General features: G+C 43.8%; 1 protein-coding gene across 1 annotated transcript in view; it reads right to left on the bottom strand.

The window, feature by feature from the left end:
- LOC124267946 (tetraspanin-18-like) overlaps positions 1 to 6,667 on the bottom strand; it is a 108,930-nt gene extending 102,263 nt beyond the window's left edge. Inside the window, exon 1 of the mRNA XM_046702945.1 lies at positions 6,314 to 6,667. Coding sequence (XP_046558901.1) covers positions 6,314 to 6,373 — 60 coding nt within the window. The 5' untranslated portion in view covers positions 6,374 to 6,667. The remainder of the gene's footprint in view (positions 1 to 6,313) is intronic.
- Between the last annotated feature and the right edge of the window lie 15,075 nt (positions 6,668 to 21,742).

The raw sequence follows: 21,742 nt of genomic DNA, 5'->3' as shown, positions 1-21,742 counted from the left end.
CGTACCCTAAACATGTCTAAACACGTCCTATACCTAACGTGTCCGAAATGTATCCTTTTCGTGTCCACTACATGCGACACAGACGTCCTACGATGACATGTGTCAACCAGGTCAGCGAGCCTGAGCACCCGATCCCGTTAGTCGCCTCTTACGACAAGCGACTAACGGGATCGGGATCAGGCTCGCTGACCTGGTTGACACATGTCATCGTATGCCAATTGCGTAGATTGATGCTCATGCTGTTAATCACTGGATTGTCTGGTCCAGACTCGATTATTTACAGACCGCCGCCATATAGCTGGAATATTGCTGAGTGTGGCGTAAAACTAAACTCACTCACTCACTCTTACGACAAGCATGGGTTACTGAAGATCAATTCTAATCCGGATCTTCAAGGGTCGATCATAATCATGACGAATGTGGGATTCGAACCCACGTGTTAAAGCTGACCAGAGCAAGATTGTTGAAGTTGCGTTTTGGGTGTTTTTAGTTATTCTGTGTCCCAAACAAATGTATTCACTACTTCTGCAATAAAAGTTAAGACTGGAATCCCTTCCTTCAAAAGGCGTTCGCTCGTCACGCTGAAGGCCCGGGTTCGGTTCCCCTCATGGGTACAATGTGTGAAGCCCATTTCTGGTGTCCCCCGTCGTGATATCAGTTGAATATTGCTAAAAGCGGCGTAAAACCGCACACACTTTCACTTCTCCTTTCAACACTGATTGCTGGTAGTGAGTGAACACGCTTAACGCTACATCAGTGATCTTGTTGCTGTTCGCAGCACTGAGACGTGAAACCAGTCTAACAGAAACCCTCTCGTTCATACAAGGACGTTCCCTTTCCCTTATGACTTTCGCAGCCATTTTCAGCTTACAAATGTTCAGTTTTACCGCCGCCACAACAACAAGAGATCATTATCTTCCCGCAGACTGCATCCAAAGCCGCACGTGGCTTGAATAACACGCGGAGCAGACAATGACATAATATTGTGCACTGAGAGGAACTGGGTGCCGTTCTACGCGGATGCAGATATTGTGTTTATACTATTCCTGGAGCTGTAACTACAGCAAGAACTGCATCAACACCGGTGTCGTATGAGCTCGGCACAAAAACAATACCTTCCCCTCGACTACAGCTCACGTTACGACAGCGCCGGGCACTGCCATGTGAGACTTCGCCGTCTACGTCTTTGTCGACAACGCATTCCACGAATCGTCTCCCCCATCAACGCTGCCGTGCACACCTACTTCGTACGCTGGCTTTTTAACACTTTGTTATGTTTGTTGAGGCAGAAGTGTAAGTTTTGTTTCAGTAAATTATTCGCCAGTAAGCATTCTCGCGGTGCAAAGTCTAAACATAGCGACCCTACCATTTTGTTTTTTCCCAATACGATTGATGTATTTAACACGCGTAGCGGGCATATCCCAGCAATTCTTTGCAGTTTTACGTCTATCACGGAAATGATAATTCTTTAAACATGTTCGAAAATATTTTCGGACATGTTTTTGCTTTTGAGATAAGGAACATATTGTCTCCCTTCAGTATTAAATTCTCTTAAATACAGTAACATGTATTTTGATGTAGGATTTTTCTTCATTGCAAATGTATACCTTCACCAACATTTCGTTTTAAATGCCAGTGCCTAAGTCTATGGACGTAAATAACGTGGAATTATGTGGAATTTGAACTGGCGGGTGGCAGATAGCTGATATAGACTATAAAATTGTTGTTTTTATAAAACAATTTGTTCTTGTTTGGTCACTCAGCAATATTTTTGTAATATGGCGTCAGTTTGCAAATAATCGAGTCTGGATCAGTGAGTGAGTGAGTTTAGTTTTATGCCGCACTCATCAATATTCCAGCTATATGGCGGCGGTATGTAAATAATCGAGTCTGGACCAGACAATCCAGTGATCAACAGCATGAGCATTGATCTGCGCAATTTGGGAACCGATGACATGTGTCAACCAAGTCAGCGAGCCTGACCACCCGATCCCGAAGTCTGGATCAGACATCCCCGTGATTGATATCATGAGCATCAATGTACGTAATTGGGATACGATGACAGTCACCATGCAACCGTGTCAGCGAACATCCCGTCGCCGCTAGTCTCTTCTTGCGATGGATTGCTGTTGACCAAATAAATTCTAGCCCGGATCGTAACGGGAATTGCCGAAAGACAGAATTGTCGACAAACACTCAACTTGGACCTTGTCACCTTAAAGAAACATCAGTACTAACAACTTATCGATTTCCCTAAAGTGTACGGTGTATGATGTCTCGCATCCCCTGAGAGTGAGTGAGTGAGTGAGTGCGTTTACTCTTTACGCCACCTTTAGCAATATTCCAGCAATATCACGGCGGACACCAAAAATGGGCTTCACACATTGTACCCTTGTGGGAAATCGAACCTGTGCCTTCGGCGTGATGAGCAAACGCTTTAACCACTAGGCTACCCCATCTCCCTGATATTGCTGGAATATTCAGAAAATGCGGCGTAAAACCATACTCACTTCTTCGAATGAACACGCTGTCAATGCATATTTGTACAGTAAATTTACCTCATACACATACAGTATTAACCATGTATAGAGCGGCGTAAAACCATACTCACTCCTTCGAGTAAAGGTGTCGTTGCCATATTTCAACAGTGAATTTACCTCATACATGTTGAGTATTAACCTTGCTAGAATATTCCTAAAAGCGGCGTAAAACCATACTCACTCCGAGTGAAAGTGTCAATCACTTCATTTCTACTGTGAATTTGGCCTCATAAATCTACAGCACTAACCACATAGACTCGAGATACACACTTATCGCTCAAATTGCAGATTAATTCTAGTGGCTGATGTTCACGAGAATGGCGAGGCTTCCAGGAATGTTCCATAGCTGTTCTGAATGTTTACAAAACCTGGGCCGTGTTATCCACACATTTTGTGCTACATCCTCCTCCACTGCTGTCGTATATACACATTTACCGTTATGTACCTGGTTCGGAAACGCAGCTCACTCTACCTCCACGGAAACCTAATATTTATCGCAGAAAACAGTAAAATAAATTAGATGTTATAAATGTACAAAGCTGGCGCTTTGACATTTGAAACTTAAGAATCCTCTGCAACTATTGCAAACGAATTTCACTGATAAGAACAGCTTACAGAAAATATTCAGAATTCTGACGTGTTCACCATATGTTTACTGAATATACAACATTCAAATAATTCCCATTATCTGTGTTTAAAAAATCCAGATCTCACGACGATATTCATGGATGAGACGTTACATTATTCAGACATAACAGTCTCCTGGCAACCTGTGTGGTATTCGCATTGCATAACATATTCACAGTATTTCATATGATTGACTGCGGAAAATGAGACATTCTCTTCAGGTGAGACATTCTCTTCAGGTGAGACATTCTCTTCAGGTGATCTACTTGATACAGGTATCGTTTAAGGCTTTTATGCATCTGATTTGTCCAAATCTCTTGAGTCATCTATCTTCAGAGACGGAAGAACCCTAAAAGTTCCAAGCACTGTTTAAGAATATTATTTAGAATGACAAACACAACATATAACGGTATAATATAATGGTATGTATGTATTTTATGCATCTGATTTGTCCAAATCTCTTGAGTCATCTATCTTCAGAGACGGAAGAACCCTAAAAGTTCCAAGCACTGTTTAAGAATATTATTTAGAATGACAAACACAACATATAACGGTATAATATAACGGTATGTATGTTTCGTAATGTATTTCGTCTGTTCATTTCGAAACCCACGTGGTGCTTCGTGTCTAAAGGAGATCGTCAATACCAAGTAAACGGTCATTATTAAAAGCCTCTCACTATGGGAACCCCTACATGAGGCCGCTTGTTAATTACATAGCGGATATATCACAGGGTGTAACAGACATGTGGTAAATATAATCTATTTCAGTCGACACAGTTTGATGTCGAGATCTGTACGGGCAAATACGTTACCCTTGCTAACATGAAACTTATATGAAACATATTTCAGTGTATCTGCGTCTGGTTTCATAAATTTATCCCCATTAAGACAGACTGACAAGAATGGTAGGTATGTATACTTGTCACACGTGGTCAGGTGTTGTACATTCCATTTCCGCGTTATAACGAGAACTGACGGGGTGTGAAATATACACCAACTGTCACTGATGCGGTTTGGTTGTTTTGAACGTGTTCGTAGTGTTAGTGTTAAAGGTAGAAATGTACATGCTAAGAGACATTTTTCCGATCTTGACCCTGTATCATGTATATTTCAGACAAAGCTTCATATTGTGCAATCGACAGATGTCAATAGCAGGCAAATCCACGGCATTAAGCCCTCTGCAGTGATTAGTCGTGTAATTTACACTTTCAGCGGTGATATGACAGTCGCGGTGTTGTAATCGATTTCTAAATGGTGTGCTGACATATGGGTGTGATATATGTATTGATATATACATGGATCCATGTCAGCTGGATCGCGCTGACAACAGAGGCAGTAACAACTGGTGTTACATTTCATGTCGAATATGTCCGACATTCAGCCTACAGATTTCAGCACAATCGGATGACACTTGTGTTTATGTTCACGTGTGAATAAAAGGTTGCTATATGTTCTCTTGGATTACAGATTCTGTCATATATTTCTTTAACAAAATATCTTCAAACATATATATTCTGAACCACGCGTGATACAAGGGACCATATAATAAAAAAATTATATATCAATATCCACGTGATATTAATACAAGCTATGTCTGTTTTCACATATTCTGAATAAATTTTTGAAAAAGTGTATTTTTTCGTAAAATATATCATGTTGAACATAACAGCTATAGGTGTTCAAAGAGCGTAAATTAGAAAAAATATGAGTAAACGGCAATATGTATAACTGTGCTACACGCTTTCACGTTATGAATATAATTATATGCATCAGTATGACATGCACCCAGCTGATGCATGCATGACGTCGGCAGATGTTCAACATTCTCGCAGATGTTCCACATTCTCCGCAATTGTCGTGATATGTACAACCTACGCCATTCGGCCTGCACGTTGAGGAGCACAAACCAGTAACAGTAAATATCAACAACCTCCAGCGATTTCTGGAAATCTGAACACTGTCACGACAATTCCGTTATACAACACCCAGCAATGGCTTGCCGTAGTGTATCTGATTGTACATACATCACGGCTTGAATTTCTGACAAATAGATCTGACAAAACGAACGATGCAAGATGCGGTAACCATAGTAGGATGATAAAAATCCTGCTTATTGATTACATGGACAATATGCGGGGGGTCTATTACATGGATTCCATTAAATGGGCCATTAATTCGACCCAATATTACTTGGGTCGCATTGGACGACTGTCTGCATGATTGATCAACATGTTGTTACAGCGTGTTTGACTTCAAAGCAATATCAGAAAGCAAATGTCACAATATTAACATAAAATCGTTTGCAATATCGCAGCCTTTGTGTGTACCTGTATTTTCTCACCTGTAATAAATACATCAAAGAGCCACGGTCATATACCTTATTAGGTGTGTCACAGGTTGGTATATTAAGAAAACCGAAGCAAATCTAATTCGGAATACCTAGATTAACACGTATTTGAATATATCCATATTATGTTGCAAGTACTGATTCGAGCGTAATTGGTAATACATGTTTTTTTTTAGTTTAAACTGTGTTTGATGCTAATAAATGATTCGTAAAAAGGTAATATTTCTCTTCTTTCGGATATATTTAGGCAGTATCCTGTGCGTAATACGCTTTGGCAGATACACTTTGCTAGACACACAAACATCTCTAACATGACAAATTGTCCTGTCATTATCTGATTAGACGATTAACAGATCGATGCCAGTATTGCCAAGCATCAATAGCTGGGACGTCGTTGCAGGACAACACGTCCAGGGTCGTGAAGACAAGGACGCTATATTTATAACGCTTAATTCTTGTACTGTTATAATGTACTTCTATAACATTCAGATCGTCATAAAAGCGCTAATATCGCCCAGTCAACCGTATGGGTTGACGGGAATTCTGTTCATGTTAGGGTAATGAATTTCACCCGAGTCAGGCACCTGTCAATCGGCTTAGCTGCACCAATATCAATAATGTAAAGGTCGAGTCAACTCGGTGGTAGAAATCCTATCGCCGACTTGCAGGAATTGTGTGAACCAGTTAATCCCCTCACCTGGAGGCCGTGTTGTAACTTACCTGTGCATGTCTACCTGTAACAGAAATCAATACAACCAGGTAATATTCGCACCTGTAATCAAGTGTTCAAGGCTTACCTGGGTTTCCATTTCTTGAATTTCTTCAATCGTGTCCGGTGGGTCCTCTTTAGCCCCCATGGTGGTGAAGTGAACGTGAGATTTGAGCACCTGGACTGTTTACATCCTACACTACTGCACGAGCAGCACGAAGATCACGGGTTGCACGAGCTGATTTTCACAACAAAATCAATTAAATGTTGAATGACAAGCGAATATCTCGTGCGCCGCTGTACAGATATATATCCGAGAAGAGGCACCTGGAAGGACCCGTTCGCTGATAGAGGAAATGAACTCCGGTAAATCACATATTTCCTGGTAGATCCCGCTTCTTGTGATTAACAGTTTACCTACACACCTTTGCAATAACAGCCTACCGAACTCACTCGCACTTGCTAGAGATCACGTTAGCTTCGCGGCTCTTCAGGGGCAGACAACCGCGTCGCGCCAAGTCAACGGGGAATTCCTGAAAGCCAGGCTTGACATTAGTTCCGTGCACGCATTCGTTGATAGGTTGGCTCAGAAATGCGTTTTACGTTTCTGATTTGCCTAAGGTGAAACACAAGTGGTGATGTTTTTTCACCATTGCGACTTGTAATAAAGGAAAATCAATTTACTCATTGTTATTGAATCAGACAAGACGCGCGCGTGGTATACTCCCCGTAGAGTAGAGCCGGTGGAGATAGAAAGTTCATAGATTGAAACCACATGGTCCCTCGTGTCAAGACAGCGACTGGGGCGGCATTCTAGTTCAACCACTGCAGCATCAGCTGTGCGCTACATCGTCGCACACGTGGTTAACCGTTATCTGTGTCGTAGATTACTCTGTTTTGATTAAGTCCCGACCGGAATAAACTGGTACGTCAACACTTGAGACAGGTGCGCGGGGCTTCGATTGAAAAGTTCGAGAACACAAGATGTATGACTGCTCCCAGAGACAAGCAAGCACCCACTGCCAACGAGCTCACATGTCACACTAATTGAAACAGTCTTATGCCTCCCGCTAGACCGATAGCGGAGCAATGCCCGTGAACGGTACCACAGTCGAGATCGCGTTATTTTACATTCGTTTTCAGTGACACGAGAAAAAGAATTAAGACTCTTCAACAACCACGTTTAGACATCAAACGAATATCTGCCTTGAAAGTAAGTTGAGTTCATACGCTTCAATAATCACAAGATAATATTTATTGCAATACATTTCAAAACAATCACTGTTATAATATAGTTTTATACAAACATCGATATGTGTATTATGATATTATGTACATGCATGTTAAGGAAATAAATAAGTTAATTAATGTATTTACACGGGTAAGTTGAAGTATTGCAATGATTGGAAATGATATTTATTGCAATACAGTTCAGAACAAATGAAATCTACAACACTGTTATAATATACTTTTATACAAACACATCGACTATGTGTATCATGTATTCATACATGACAAGGAAATAAATAAATGAATAAATGCATTTAAATAATTGGTACGTTGATGTATGTGGATGATTTGGTAATGATGTTTATTGCAATACATTCCAGAACAAATGAAATGTACAACAAAGTAATAATATACTTTTATACAAACACGTCGAATGGTATACACAAATGACAAGGAATATATAAATAAATGTATTTAGATAATGGGTAAGTTGAAGTATTGCAATGGATTGGCAATGATATATATTGCAATGCATTTCAGAGCAGATGAAATGTACAACACATGTAGGTCTATACAAACACATCTATAGGTATACATACACAAGCTATTTAAATACATGTATTTACATAATGGGTACGTGGATGTTTTGGATGGATTGGCAATGATATTTATTGCAATACATTCCAGAACAAATGAAATGTACAACACATATATACGTCTGTACAAACACATCGAATATACGAACACAAATGACACGGATAGAACTAGATAAAGTAGCATATTTCAGTCAGGTGTACGTCAATATATTTTGACGGATTGGTTGAAATTATGTTATACAGCAACGACAGGTAATCAATTGTATTATTCGAAAAAAGAAATATCTTGCTTGAATAATGGATTGAGATTCATGGTTGTAGCAAATATGCGTATATTTCACTAGTGAATGACAGTAACACCTCAAATATATACACCAAAGTTTGTTGCTATGGAAACGTCGGGACAAAGCCCTGTCGGGACATGGTTCGCAATGTTGTACATATTGAACGAAATTGTTTGACGACAAGCCAGCATATATATTATGTCGTAGCTCTTTCAGTCTCTTTGAACACCGGCAGTGGGTTGGAACACTTAGTCTTACATACGCTACACCCAGTGACTCAGAGCGAGCAACTGAATGGTCACATACTGTGAAAGTTCCATACAGTAATACACGGGTCTGTTACAAAGACTTTGGCTATGTTACACGCCCACAGCAGAGACCCGCCAGGTCTTAAGGAGCTCGGATAGCTTGGCGTTGTGATATATCGGAGTGGCATGTCTGTGTCCTAAGACAGGGAGCTGTTGGTATGTCCCCCGGTACGTCTTGTTTCTGATAATACTTCCCTGAAGACCGCTTATCCAGAATACAAATCTGTTTATCCCCGGAAAGGTAATTGGTTTGAGTTTTCATCGTATTGGGAAATGAATCAAATACCGCATTCATCAAGTGTTTAAACATAGGAAAACAACCATTTGACACTGACCTTTGATATAAGGATCTATTACTCACGTCCAGTGAAGGCGTTAGGTCGTTGTCGTCGACGCCGTTGGAGAATGACATTTTTACAGCAGGGGCGGTGGAATAACTTAGTGGTTAAAGCGTTCGCCCGTCACGCCAAAACACGGTTCGATTCCATGCATACAATATGTGAAACCATTTCTGGTGTCCCCTGTCTGATATTGCAGAATATTGCCAAAACGGCGTAAAACCATTCACACTTTTTTTTACAGTGGGTTTTATCTGGCACAAAATATTACGTAATAAAGGCATACAATTTACAACGCACATCAATTATTCCTATCGCGTGTGCCCATGGTAGCAAAAGTATACGGACGTTGAATGATTGAATAATATAATACTGATGCATGTATGAGCACTCCCGAGTCAGCCAAGGCAATTCTATCTACAATAAGGATAAAGGCACCACACACTATATATAGTCAGTCTCACAGTCCCTGAACCACATTATTTCATTGCCTGGCCTTCTCTGCAGTGCTAAAGCCCTAAATGAAGCAAATAGATTTCTTCAGGTTCAGGAATTTCCCATCTGACTGGGCTCCTTTACAATTTAAATTGGTTTATTTGTTACTATCAAAATTGTATATATTCAGAGACAAAGCATTGGTCAACACACTAGAATGTAGACAGATCACCACGGGGCCCCACTTTAATGCCTTGCACCTCCAGAATTTATTATGCAGTGTCTCCAAGACTCGCAAGTATACAGGCCATGCTAATTCCCTCATTAGCGTAACACTTGTTAAGCCCAAGTACGTGACATATTGGACGGATTTGTCAAGATTACTGCACGTAAGGAACTCCTTAATAACTGATTTATACCTTACAAAGGAGATGTGCTTATTATAAACATACACAGTTTTTAGACTGTATCTTAGTTCGTAGTTATTTCTCGTGTAAGACTATACATCGCTTATAGCCGATCAGGTGTTTGCACGTTCTGTTAGAGGGCTAACACGGCACGCGAAGTGAGACGTCAAGTCAGGACCGACAAGATTCCCCATTCAAGCATTTCACGCCAATTTGCTGCCTGCGTTGATCCCCTTCCCCCCTCAAACACACCCCCCGTCATTTCCGAGCGTTCTCCTGTTGCCGTACCCCATTCAGGAAGCAAAGCGGCGATGTCATGGGTTCTGCCTACAGGTTAGAGAGTATTCCATATGGCGCTCGTGCGCGCTGTCATTTCGCGCCATCATCCATCACCCTACAATCATTTTCTGCATACCACTATCCCTCACTGTATCCCCCCACCACCCCTACTCCCCCCTCGTTGGGTTACATAATCAGCTCAATATACAAAGCAGGTTTTGGTGTGTGCGAATGATCCTTTGATGCGGGAAGAGCGAAGGAGGCTAGAAGTTTTCGGTTGAGATTGAACCGTTTCGATATTGAGGGGAATACAAGATTCCTACGAGCTTCTGGAGGGGACTGCTTATTGAGGGACACCGTACTTGCAATCTACAGACTCCTAAGCTTGGTTTGAATTGACCAAAATGCCTTAATATGAAATCGGTAAGAGCCCATTGCTGTGGGATGAAGTGACGAACATTTAGATGAAGATATTCTATAGCGACGATAATCTCTTGTTTTCGGGACCGCCTCCGTGGTGTAGTGGTTAGAGCATCCGCCCAGAGAGCGGTTCGATCCCCGACCGCGTCATACCAAAAGACGTTAAAATATGGTACTTGTTGGTCCCTGCCTGGCGCTCGGCATTAATGGGTACATCAAGGACTGGTCGGCTCGGAGTCGGTATAATGTGTCTGAGTGGGGTATTCATGCTTCACTGCGGCATGGTATCTCAGTGGGCTAGCACTATAAAACCAGCTTCAGTGTGGGCTAGTACAAGCAGCCGCACATACAAATACACACGCATGCACGTCGTCATATGAGCGAAATATTCTCCAGCACGACGTTAAACCCAATTTCACCTCATCTTGTTTTCGGAGTCGGCATTATATATGGCAGTTGTTCACCGATGTTTGATAACGGCACTTGTGGCGACCTTGGCATGGAGCTGATAAAAGGGGGTTGGGGACCGGATGACTTGGGGATTTGGGGCGAGTACTGTTAAATATGAGGGACGTCGGTCAGACGGCGTGAGGACCTGGAAGAGGACTGTTATATGTTGGTCATACTGTACGGAAGCTTTGAGGACATTGGGCGAGGACTGTTAAATGGAAGGTTTGTCGTCTTTGGAAGAGGGACTGTTAAATCTTGCTCATACTGCACGGAAGTTTTGAGGACTTTGATCGAGGACTGTTAAATTGAAGGTTTGAGGACTTGGTCGAGGACTGTTAAATGATGCTCATACTGCACGGAAACTTTGAGGACTTTGATCGAGGACTGTTTAATTGAAGGTTTGAGGACTTGGTCGAGGACTGTTACATGATGCTCATACCTCTCAGAAGCTTTGTGGACTGATCGAGGACTGTTAAATGGAAGATTTGAGGACTTGATCCAGGACTGTTAAATGATGCTCAAACTGCTCGGAAGCTTTGAGGACTTTGATCGAGGACTGTTAAACGGAAGATTTGAGGACTCGGTCGAGGACTGTTAAATGATGCTCATACTGCTCGGAAGCTTTGAGAACTTTGATCGAGGACTGTTAAATGGAAGATTTGAGGACTCGGTCGAGGACTGTTAAATGCTGTTCATACTGCACGGGAGCTTTGAGGACTTTTATACCTCTGTCTTAGCTATCTGAATGTTTGACAGTATGGTGTCACAAACGTATGTTTTCTAGGGACGATTGTTACGACTTTGTTTCAGTTCGGAATGCTGTCAATGAACGCATTATTGTCACTTTTAGTGATTATTTGTTAGAAGCTGGAATCCTGCATGGGAACGCACCATCTAAAGTGGAAGAATGGCATGGGAGTACATGCATGTATGTTATGGCAAAGATAGCAAGAGGTGACGCCGCTGCATGTTTCTGGGCAACTGGCAATACTATCTAAGGTGGCAATGCTACACAGGGACATATAGTTTGGGACAATTTGTGGAATTTTCTAAGGTGGCAATGTTTGACAGGGACGCATAGGTTTGGACGACTGGCGGTATTGTCTAGGATAGCAATGTTTGACAGGGACGCATAGTTTTGGACGACTGGCAGTATTGTCTAAGGTAGCAATGTTTAACAGGGACGCATAGTTTTGGACAACTGGCGGTATTGTCTAGGATAGCAATGTTTGACAGGGACGCATAGTTTGGGACTAAGACTGGCAGGTACGTCATAGCAAGATTTTGACAGGGACTCATAGTTTTGGACAACTGCGGTATTGTCTAAGATAGCAATGTTTGACAGGGACGCATAGTTTTGGACAACTGGCAGTATTGTCTAGGGTAGCAATGTTTGACAGGGACGCATAGTTTTGGACAACTGGCGGTATTGTCTAGGGGCAGTAGCAATGTTTGACAGGGACGCATAGTTTTGGACAACTGGCGGTATTGTCTAGGGTAGCAATGTTTGACAGGGACGCTTGGTTTTGGACGATTGGCGGAATTATCTAAGGTATCAGTGCTTGACACGCCGGTTTGTATGTAGCGCAGGGACTCTCATTTTGAACCACACGTTTTTGGTTGTCACACAAATCATAAAATAGGTAGAATTGTTTAATGAGAAAGGAGTAATTCTTTTTATTCAAACATGTTTTCCTCAAGACGTTCTTAACGAACGTGTAAAAAACCGTCATGGGATGCTATTTGGCGTATTGTGAGAATGCCATTGAGAAGCTTTTATCCAGGAAAACAGGCATTCCAAAGTTATAATTTACTGGGTGACAAAACAGCTTGAATGCAATGGTGGTAGACACAAGATGATACTCTCATGTTGTTTCGGAGTTCTTGGTACATTTGTTAGCCCTTATGCATGTGCACCGATATCCTGGCTACCATTAGCGCCGTTGGGAGCCTGAAGGAACAGCACGACGGGGTGTGTCTTTTAATCGATGCCAGTGATGAAATCCACAACTCGAAAGACATCGCTCAGTTATTTACATTCACGATGAAACTTTAGGATTCCCTGGTCGACTGTAAATTCTACAAAATAATGATTAAGAATTACCAACACGGCGCCCATAATCCATACATGCAATATTCTGGTCTCAATTGTCAGTTCAGGATTCATTCAGCAGATAACACATGCTGTTAAGTCATCATTAAAACTTACAAAGCTGCAATGAACATCGATTTTTATTCATTTCCCCAATATGGGCGGTGATTGGCATCGACTGTGGACGAGTTGGACCTTGTGCATGACGTTATGATCTCTCTGAATGTTGGTTCCACTCCACATGCCGTCATGTTTGAGTGGCTGGAGATTGGTACCACGCTAACCTTCTTCATCTTTGGCGGACAAGATTGGTACCATTCTACATTCCGTCATGTTTGGTGGAAAGGTTTGGTACCACGCTACATGCAGTCATGTTTGGTGGACAAGATTGGTATCATATGACATGCCATCATGTGTGGTGGACAAGATTGGTTCCACGCTACATGCCATCATGTGTGGTGGATAGGATTGGTATCACGCTACAGGCCGTCATGTTTGGTGGATAAGATTGGTTCCACACCACACGCCATCATGTGTGGTGGACAAGATTGGTTCCACACTACATGCAATCATGTTTGGTGGACAAGATTGGTATCATGCTACATGCCATCATGTGTGGAGGACAAGATTGGTACAACGCTACATGCTATCATGTGTGGTGGACAAGATTGGTACCATACTACATGCCATCATGTGTGGTGGACAAGATTGGTTCCACACTACATGCAATCATGTTTGGTGGACAAGATTGGTATCACGCTACATACCGTCATGTGTGGTGGACAAGATTGGTTCCACACTACATGCTATCATGTGTGACGGACAAGATTGGTATCACGCTACAGGGCGTCGTGTTTGGTGGACAAGATTGGTTCCACACTACATGTTATCATGTGTGACGGACAAGATTGGAATCACGCTACAGGCCGTCGTGTTTGGTGGACAAGATTGGTTCCACACTACATGCAATCATGTTTGGTGGACAAGATTGGTATCACGCTACATGCCATCATGTGTGGAGGAAAAGATTGATACCATGCTACATGCTATCATGTGTGGTGGACAAGATTGGTTCCACACTACATGCAATCATGTTTGGTGGACAAGATTGGTATCACGCTACATGCCATCATGTGTGGTGGGGAAAGATTGGTACCATGCTACATGCTATCATGTGTGGTGGACAAGATTGGTACCACGCTACATGCCGTCATGTTTGGTGGACAAGATTGGTTTCACACTTAAATGCAATCATGTTTGGTGGACAAGATTGGTATCACGCCACATGCCGTCATGTGTGGTGGACAAGATTGGTATCACACTACATGCCATCATGTGTGACGGACAAGATTGGTATCAACTACAGGCCATCGTGTGTGGAGGAAAAGACTGGTTACCACGCTAAATGCAATCATGTTTGGTGGACAAGATTGGTATCACGCTACATACCGTCATGTGTGGTGGACAAGATTGGTACAACGCTACATGTCATCATGTGTGGTGGAAGATTGGTACAACGCTACATGTCGCACAATTACGCTACATGCCGTCATGTGGTGGACAAGATTGGTACCACGCTACATGCTATCATATTTGGTGGACAAGTTTGGTACCACGCTACATGCTATCATGTTTGGTGGAAGGTTTGGTACCACGGCTACATGCCATCATGTTTTGTCGAAAGGTTTGGTACCACGCTACATGCCGTCATGTTTCGTGGACAAGATTTGGTATCATGGCTGCACGCCATCATGTTTTGTGGAGGGATTGGAACCACGCTACATCAAAGTGGTGTTTCGCCGCAAAATGTTGTGGACAACATTGGTACCATGCTACACGTAGTCATGTTTTGGAGGATAATAATGGTACCGTCCAACACGTCAAGTCAGACATGTACAGATGACAGCATTGGCACTCCAGCTACTCGCTATCATTGAACTATTGGGAGTGTTGACTTGTCACAGGATACCGTCAGAACATAGGGACAGTCATGATAGGGACGATAGGGACGTTTGGTACGTCACAGCATGGACTGAAATATTGCACTATTGGTAATGTCTCAGATTGCTGTCACGACCGAAAAGCACTATTGGTACGTCACAGCATGACGTCACAACTGAATCGACTATTGGTACGTCACAGAATGCCGGAATGAATGACAGACCTTTGACAGGATCTGATCTTTTATAAAGATACCAAATTATACTGACTCGAAATCTAAACCAGCTGTTACATGAGTCTGAAAACAATTTAAATCAATTCAACATGATTTCACTAAGCAGAACTGTTTAATCCAAACCCCTTTCTACTCGAAAACGATGTCTATCACAAAACAGAAATGTAGAATTTTCCTCCTATAAAATGTGCGTCCTTAGAACCTGTACTCTACTAGACATTTTATATTTGTGCATAAATGTACATTTGTGCAGAACTCACGATATACTCAGAACTTGTCAACAACATTGTTAAATCTTTTCAGGTATTGCCTATCCGCATAATGCAATGAATCTCCGCCAGTTCAATTCAACACATACGCAGATGGAGAGAAGGTGACCTTCATGTGACCTTGCAATGCCGCTATTACTGGAAGTAATTGGTCTAATCACATTACTGAGCAGGTACCGCGGGGAACAATCATGTACATACCTGGCGGGGAGGGTTCGTTGTTCATTTCAAGTAATCACCTACCTATATTACCGACTCAGGATCCAACGCGATGGGCTGGACTGTGGTGTACGTGCTCGTACCACATGAAACTACTTAAGGCTCTGCTGAGATTGTCTTTTTGCTTTGACTCACGCATAGGAGACTAAAGCCTATGTTGAAATTGCCCATGTAAAGCTTTACGCGGTGGAGCGTAGAGAAATACAGCTCTGTTGAAATTGTCCGTGCACCGGTTTAAGATCTGGTACCATCCTCATCATTGACTCATCCTCGGTGTTCCAGGGTATTATATTTCTTGTTTGATTAACACTTTGGCCCATAGGCTGCGATACATTATATGGAACCTTTTTTGAAGCATTTTAAATAGTGAGTGAGTTTATTTTTATGCCGCTTTCAGCAATATTCCAGGAATATCATAGCGGGGGACACCAGAAACGGTCTTCACAAATTGTACCCATGTGGAGATTCGAACCCGGGTCTTCGGAGTGACGAACGAACGCTTTAACAACTAACTAGACAACCCCACCGCCCCTCAAATAACGTTCATAAGCAAATATAACATGTTTCGTTTTGTTTTGGAATTATTTGGAAGACACGGTGGTTGAGTAAGTTAGATTGCTGTGCTAGGTGCCTAGCTCCATCAGGAGCGGCGTTTTCGATGTAGATTTTTACACGATTTTGAAGCAACTGAAGTCCTTGGGTGGGTGGTTGAGTGGTTGAGTGGTTGAGTGAGTGCGTGAGTGAGTGAGTGAGTGGTTGAGTGAGTGAGTGAGTGAGTGGTTGAGTGAGTGAGTGAGAGAGTGAGTGGACAGTCAGCATTTCAAGCTTAATAATTTCGACCTCTGAAATAATCAAGTCACCCTCGGAACCAGTGACTGAAACCATGAAGAAACCCTGAGATTAAGCCCCTGAAACCAGTAGTGCCAGATTAGTCAGTTCCTGGCATGACGTAATGGACTTTTAATGGGGCAGAATCCCACAGAATCCGCCATGTAATCCCCTAAGGGAAACGTCTGACAATTCTATCAAAATTCCATAGCTAAGTATTGCCGCCGGAATGTTACATGCCATAGACTTTGTCACAGAGGGTGTCTGAATCCTTTTAAACCTGGAGATTATCTTTGAGTGCTGAATATAGTGCTTAGTATACACTCTGACACGCTCTCGCATAATGACATACACCACTGCGGAAGGTACACCACGCGCTGTAACTCATACAGCTGAATTATTGCTTAAAAACGATATGAAACAGTAATGAGAAATGTATCACAACCGTTTGCAATTCATCGTCAGAAAATTAGTGACTGCTATCCCTTTGATGTCGAACGCTTTCAGTGTGTGAGTGAGTGAGTATAGTTTTACGCCGATTTTAGCAATATTTCAACAATTTCACGGCGGGGACACCAGAAATGTACCCATGTGGGGAATCGAACCTGGTCGTCGGAGTGACAAGCGAACGCTTTAACCACTAGGCTACCCAACCGGCCCTCGAGTGTGTTCATGACACCGTGCAATGCTGTCATCATGGTTCCACCGTTTGTTGTCCTGATGCCGGAGATTGGTGTTCAGAATTTGTTCTTCGTTGTTTTCAAATGTTGTCCCATTGCTTTTAAAATGCTGAACCGATTCTGTCGAACGCTGTATCGATGCTTCCAATGATGTTCTGCTGCCGGAGGCTGACTCGATACTGGTACTGTCGAACGCTCTCCTGATGTTGAACGGCAGTTCCGATGCCATCAAATGCCGTTCCTATGCCGTCGAACGCTGTCCTGCTGTTGTCGAATGCTGTCACGATGCCGTTGAGCGCTGTCTCGATGCCGTCGAACGCAGTCACGATGCTGTCGAACGCTGTCCCGATTCTGTTAAACGCTGTACCGATGTTGTCGAACGCTGTCACGATGCCGTCGAACGCAGTCACGATGCTGTCGAACACTGTCCTGCTGTTGTCGAATGCTGTCACGATGCCGTCGAACGCAGTCACGATGCTGTCGAACGCTGTCCCGATTCTGTCGAACGCTGTCATCGTGCCCTTAATCAATACACCGATGCCGTTGAAAGCTCTCCTTATAGTTTTAATGTCGCATTAAAATTGTTCATATGTGGTCCCTTACCCTTCAGTTTCTACTGATCTACTGATCGCTTCATCTACATAACTTTGACACAAATTTCAAGCAATTATTTCTTTCTGAGGCATCAAGTTCTCCGATAGATGGTCATATAAACATGGTTGTATCAATCCTTAAATGTAGCCTTCGAACACAAAATATGACAAATTATGCAGTCTCTCCGTTGTTTTCTAGACGTGAATTATTTATGAGAACACGGCAAAATCATGAAGAAGGTCAAATCAGCTTCCAGACGATGGCCAGATTAATGGTGCCTTGACTAACGAAACGGCTTGAATGCACACCATGGCACCATCAATGAGTAATTAATTACATCCAAGATCAGAGTCTTCAGAGTTTGGTATACCGAGGTTTCTGTGAAGACACAAACAGATTTGCGGATCGCTCGTAACTTCTAGAACCAGATTATGAGCTGGACGAGACCATTGAGAAGCAGAACTTTACAAGAGCCGGATACTAAAAATCGTTAAGGTCTGAAAAGTCCGGTTTACGTTGTCTGACGTCACCGATGAAAGGGACAACCGTTGGTCATATGAGAAGACGTTGTCTGGAATTGCAAGAAAGGAGTCGGAATAAAGAGAAACTATAAAAGATATTCAACCACGACACAACCATATAACCTTCACTCAGAGCTGTTCCGGAGTCTCGGTGTTTAAAAGAAAGAGCTATTACGTTGTATGTAATTAAAGCGACATTTAATCAGGCTTTTGTTTTACGTGTACTTTGACGTGATACGATATAGGGAATGTACAGTACATGTAAGTCAGATAATAGTTGAGGTGAGGTGAAGTGAGGTGAGGTGAGGTGAGGTGAGGTGAGGTGAGGGTGAGGGTGAGGTGAGGTGAGGTGGGTTGGGTGGGGTGGAGAGAGGTGACGTGAGGTGAGGTTACACCAGGAGAGGTGGGGTGAGGTGGCCTGAGGTGATGTGAGGTGAGACCAGGAGAGGTGGGGTGAGGTGGCCTGAGGTGAGGTGAGGTGAGGTGAGGTGAGGTGAGACCAGGAGAGCTGGGGTGAGGGGTGGCCCTGAAGAGAGGTGAGACCAGGAGAGGGTGGGTGGCTGGTGAGGTGAGGACCAGGAGAGGTGGGTGTGAGGTGGCTTGAGGGTGAGGTGAGAGCAGGGGAGCAGGGTGAGGTGGCTTGGGGTGAGGTGAGACCAGGAGGGTGGCGTGAGGTGGGGTGAGGAGGGTGAGACCAGGAGAGGGGTGAGGTGGGGGTGAGGGTGGCTTGAGGTAAAGGTGAGACCAGGAGAGGTGGGGTGAGGTGGCGGAGGTGAGGTGAGACCAGGAGAGGTGGGGTCAGGTGAGACCAGGAGAGGGTGGGGTGATGTGGCTTGAGGGAGGTGGGGTGAGACCAGGAGAGGTGGGGTGAGTGTGGCCTGAGGGTGAGGTGAGGTGAGACAAGGAGAGCTGGGGGAGGTGGCCTGAGCAGACAGGTGAGACAGGAGAGCTGGGTGAGGTGAGACCAGGAGGTGGGGTGAGGTGGCTTGAGGGAGAGGAGAGCCAGGAGCAGGGGTGAGGGTGGCTGGAGGTGAGACAGGTGGGGTGAGGTGAGACCAGGAGACCAGTGAGGTGGCTTGAGGTGAGGTGAGACCAGGGAGGCTGGGGTGGGTGTGAGGTGAGGTGGCTTGAGGGAGAGGTGGGGAGACAGGAGGTGGGGTGAGGTGGCTTGGGGTGAAGCGAGGTGAGGTGAGGAGGGGTGGGGGTGAGGTGGCTTGAGGTGACGTGAGGTGAGACCAGGAGAGCTGGGGTGAGGTGGCTTGAGGAGGTGAGGAGACCAGGAGAGATGGGGTGGGTGGCTGAGGTGAGACCAGGAGAGGAGACCAGGAGAGGTGGCTTGAGGAGGCTTTGTTGAGGTGAGACCAGGAGGGTGGGGTGAGGTGGCCCTGAGGTGAGGTGAGACCAGGAGAGGTGGGGTGAGGTGGCCTTGGAGGAGAAGTGACACCAGGAGAGGTGGGCTGAGGTGAGACCAGGAGAGGTGAGGTGAGGGGTGAGACCCAGGAGTGGCTGGGGGGAGAGGTGAGACCAGGAGAGGCTGGGGTGAGGTGGCTTGAGGTGAGGTGAGACCAGGAGAGCTGGGGAGGTGAGGTGGCTTGGAGGAGAGTGAGACCAGGAGGAGGTGAGGTGAGACCAGGAGAGGTGGGGGTGGTGAAAGCGGTGGCTTGAGGAGAGGTGAGACCAGGAAGAGCTGGGGTGAGGTGGCTTGAGGAGAGGTGAGACCAGGAGAGCTGGGGTGAGGTGGCTTGAGGAGAGGTGAGACCAGGAGAGCTGGGGTGAGGTGGCTTGAGGAGAGGTGAGACCAGGAGAGCTGGGTGAGGTGGCTTGAGGAGAGGTGAGACCAGGAGAGCTGGGGTCAGGTGGCTTGAGGTGAAGGTGAGGTGAGAAGACGTAGGGTGGGATTGGGTTGGGTTGGGTGAGGTTGGTGAAGTTAAGTGAGGCCTGGAACTATTGGTTGAGGTAACTTGGGGTGATGGTGAGATGAGATGAGGTGTCCGACAACCTGTAATTCTGTGTCTGACTGCAGTTGTTTCTTTGTTGACTGTAGATAATTCTGCCCTTTTCTGTGGGTGATTCTTTCTTTGTTTCTTAACGCATGTCTAGTTGTCTTGCAAAAGTGTGTCATGTCTTATGTTTGTGCCAAACCCAGTGTTTGTATCGTATCTCATTATTCTGCCCAAACCCATGTTCATACCCACGCAATATTTGTGCCATGTCCAATGTTTGTGCTATATGACATTTTTCTCTCGTGCCCCATGTTTGTGCCATAAGTCATCTGTATGTCATATACACATTTACAGGATATCAAACATATGATGTTTGTGTCACATTCAATGTTTGTGTGATGTTCCGCTATCTTGTAATGCCCCACGTGTTTGTCATTTTCCGTGTTTGTGTCGAATCTGTGTCAAACCTCATGTGTCTACCATATGCAGTAAGAGTAACAGGGGCGGTGGGGTAGCCTAATGGTTAAAGCGTTGGCTCGTCACGTCGAAGACCCGGGTTCGAATCCCCACATGGGCACAGTGTGTGAAGCCCATTTCTGGTCTCCCCCGCCGTGATGTTGCTGGAATATTGCCAAAAGCGGCGTAAAACCAAACAAAGTCAGTCAGTAAGAGTAACACGTGTCATGGCTGTAAGCTCAGGTTTAAACAACATACAAGATGTTTGTTATCTTATGTTTGTGTCATTACTCAGGTTTTCACATGTGCAATATTTGCTTCATATCCAATGTTTGTGTTATATCTCGTGTTTGTGTCATATCATATGTTTGTACCATAGCCTCTGTCTGCACCATATGCACTATTTGCTTCATATCCAATGTTTGTGTTATATCTCGTGTTTGTGTCATATCATATGTTTGTACCATAGCCTCTGTCTACACCATATGCAATATTTGTATCATATCCTATATCTGTATTATGTCATATCCCAAGTATGTGTCATAAAGATCTGTGTCATATCACGTATGTGTCATAACACATATATATGCCATATCCTCTAGGTCTGTCATATCTCATGGTTTTCTCATGCTCTGTTTCATGGTTATATATATCCCTTGTCTTTATACCTATACCATTTATATCCCACGTTTATATCATGTCCCTTCAAAGTGTTATATCGAATCGTTATGCATCTTAATGTCATACGACACGTTAACGTCATGCCTTTCGTCTACGTGGAAGCTTTTGCAAATGTCATTCCCCGTGTTAATGTCATATCCTGTGTTAACGTCATATCCTATGTTAATGTCATATCCTGTGTTAATGTCATACAATGTATTAATGTCATATCTTGGGTTAATGCCATACCTGTGTTAATATCATACCCTATGTTAATGTCACACCAGTGTTAATGTCATATCCTGTGTTAATGTCATATCCGGTGTTAATGT

The sequence above is a fragment of the Haliotis rubra genome, unplaced genomic scaffold, assembly GCF_003918875.1.
Source record: "Haliotis rubra isolate DU_JTF1 unplaced genomic scaffold, ASM391887v1 Scf135, whole genome shotgun sequence".
Taxonomy (NCBI): domain Eukaryota; kingdom Metazoa; phylum Mollusca; class Gastropoda; order Lepetellida; family Haliotidae; genus Haliotis; species Haliotis rubra.
The sequence above is the reverse complement of the archived record's forward strand: the minus strand, read 5'-3'. Positions and strand labels throughout refer to the sequence as shown.